At 29.8% G+C, this 1,305-nt stretch overlaps 1 protein-coding gene across 5 annotated transcripts in view; it reads right to left on the reverse strand.

Annotated features, from left to right (window-relative positions):
- The window catches only part of RNF138 (ring finger protein 138), a 30,277-nt gene that overhangs the window by 19,112 nt on the left and 9,860 nt on the right, over nucleotides 1-1,305 (reverse strand). For all 5 annotated transcript variants that reach the window (XM_023510219.1, XM_003784758.3, XM_023510218.1 and 2 more), the window contains one exon: nucleotides 463-578. In XM_023510219.1, the coding sequence (XP_023365987.1) occupies nucleotides 463-578 (116 nt within the window). The remainder of the gene's footprint in view (nucleotides 1-462; nucleotides 579-1,305) is intronic.

A 1,305-nucleotide genomic window follows, 5' to 3' on the forward strand; every position in this document is an offset into this window, starting at 1 on the left:
AAAAAAAATAATTATACCAAGTCTCATTTATGTATCACATTTTATTATCAGAATAAAATTTTCAAACAACTCTAAGTTTATTCCTCAGATAGCAAAGGAAAAAAAAATTGAGTTTGCAAAATGTATTACTGAAAAGAGTTTTCTCTAGTTTTCAAATCATTTCATTTATAAAACTGGTAAGAAAAAAGTCTTTAAACTCTCAGGTCAATTTCTTAAAGAAATGCAGATTCTTAAAATGGATTTTAAATAACATAAAATTAAGTATATCATGAAGTTCATCTCTCAGATGCAATCTTACGCGTATCATTTAAATTTTGAAGGCAAATGCTATAGTTCTGGTATATGGCAATTTACTTTAAACATACGCACATACCCACACCTCCAAAAATATTATCATACAGTTCCCAAAATAGTTTCTATTTCAATTATAAAAATTCTACTTTTAGGAATAAACATACTTACCTGTTCCCTACTGAATCTTGAGAGAGCTGAAAGTTTGGAATGATAGAAGAAACACCATATTCATCCTGATACTTCTTACAAGATTTGTAATGATGTCTCATGCGATAAAATTTAATCTGTAAATTATTGATTAAAATGTGATTTTTAATTTAAAACAGAACACACACGATTCGAGATATTGTCAACAAGGAAAAAAAGATTTAAAAAGGTAACTAATCCATTGAAATACTGAGGTTTTTTTTTTTTTTATAAAATGACTTTAGCTTAAAGTAGAAAGTAAAAGTATGTAATACATTTATGTCCATTAGATACAGAGACCAAAAAGAAGAGTTCATCTGTCCATAAACTGAATGTAAAAAATCCTAAGAAATACTTGTACACTTGGTAATACTACTAACAAAAAAATTCTACTAAAAGTTCTCTTATGCTATGGAGCATTTAGGATTTACTATAGGTTGTCAGAGTCAGAAAGTACTTTTAAAAAATTAAGTTTCCAGGTTAATTCTTAGAACATTTTGCAGTTTCTCAGTGAAAAGGAAAGCCAGAATCTCTCAAGTCTATTTTCCAGCTTTACTTCATTACCCTGTCGGTAAACATCTCCCGCAAAGAGATGGAAAAGCAGATCTCACTTGTGTGAATGCATGAAATAGCAACTGGTTTGCTCACTGACTACATTAGCTGTTAGAAAAATCATCAATGATAAGTTCACAGACACACAGATACATACTCAAAGCCTAGCCACCCCTCGCCATTTCACTCCTCCAAATAACAATAGTAAAATGCAGATTAGAGAATTAATACTTGGTATTTGCCAACATCTGACTTTCCTACATGTTCTTTAAA

The sequence above is a fragment of the Otolemur garnettii genome, unplaced genomic scaffold (genome assembly GCF_000181295.1).
Source record: "Otolemur garnettii isolate 467f Iridium unplaced genomic scaffold, OtoGar3 scaffold00012, whole genome shotgun sequence".
Lineage (NCBI taxonomy): Eukaryota > Metazoa > Chordata > Mammalia > Primates > Galagidae > Otolemur > Otolemur garnettii.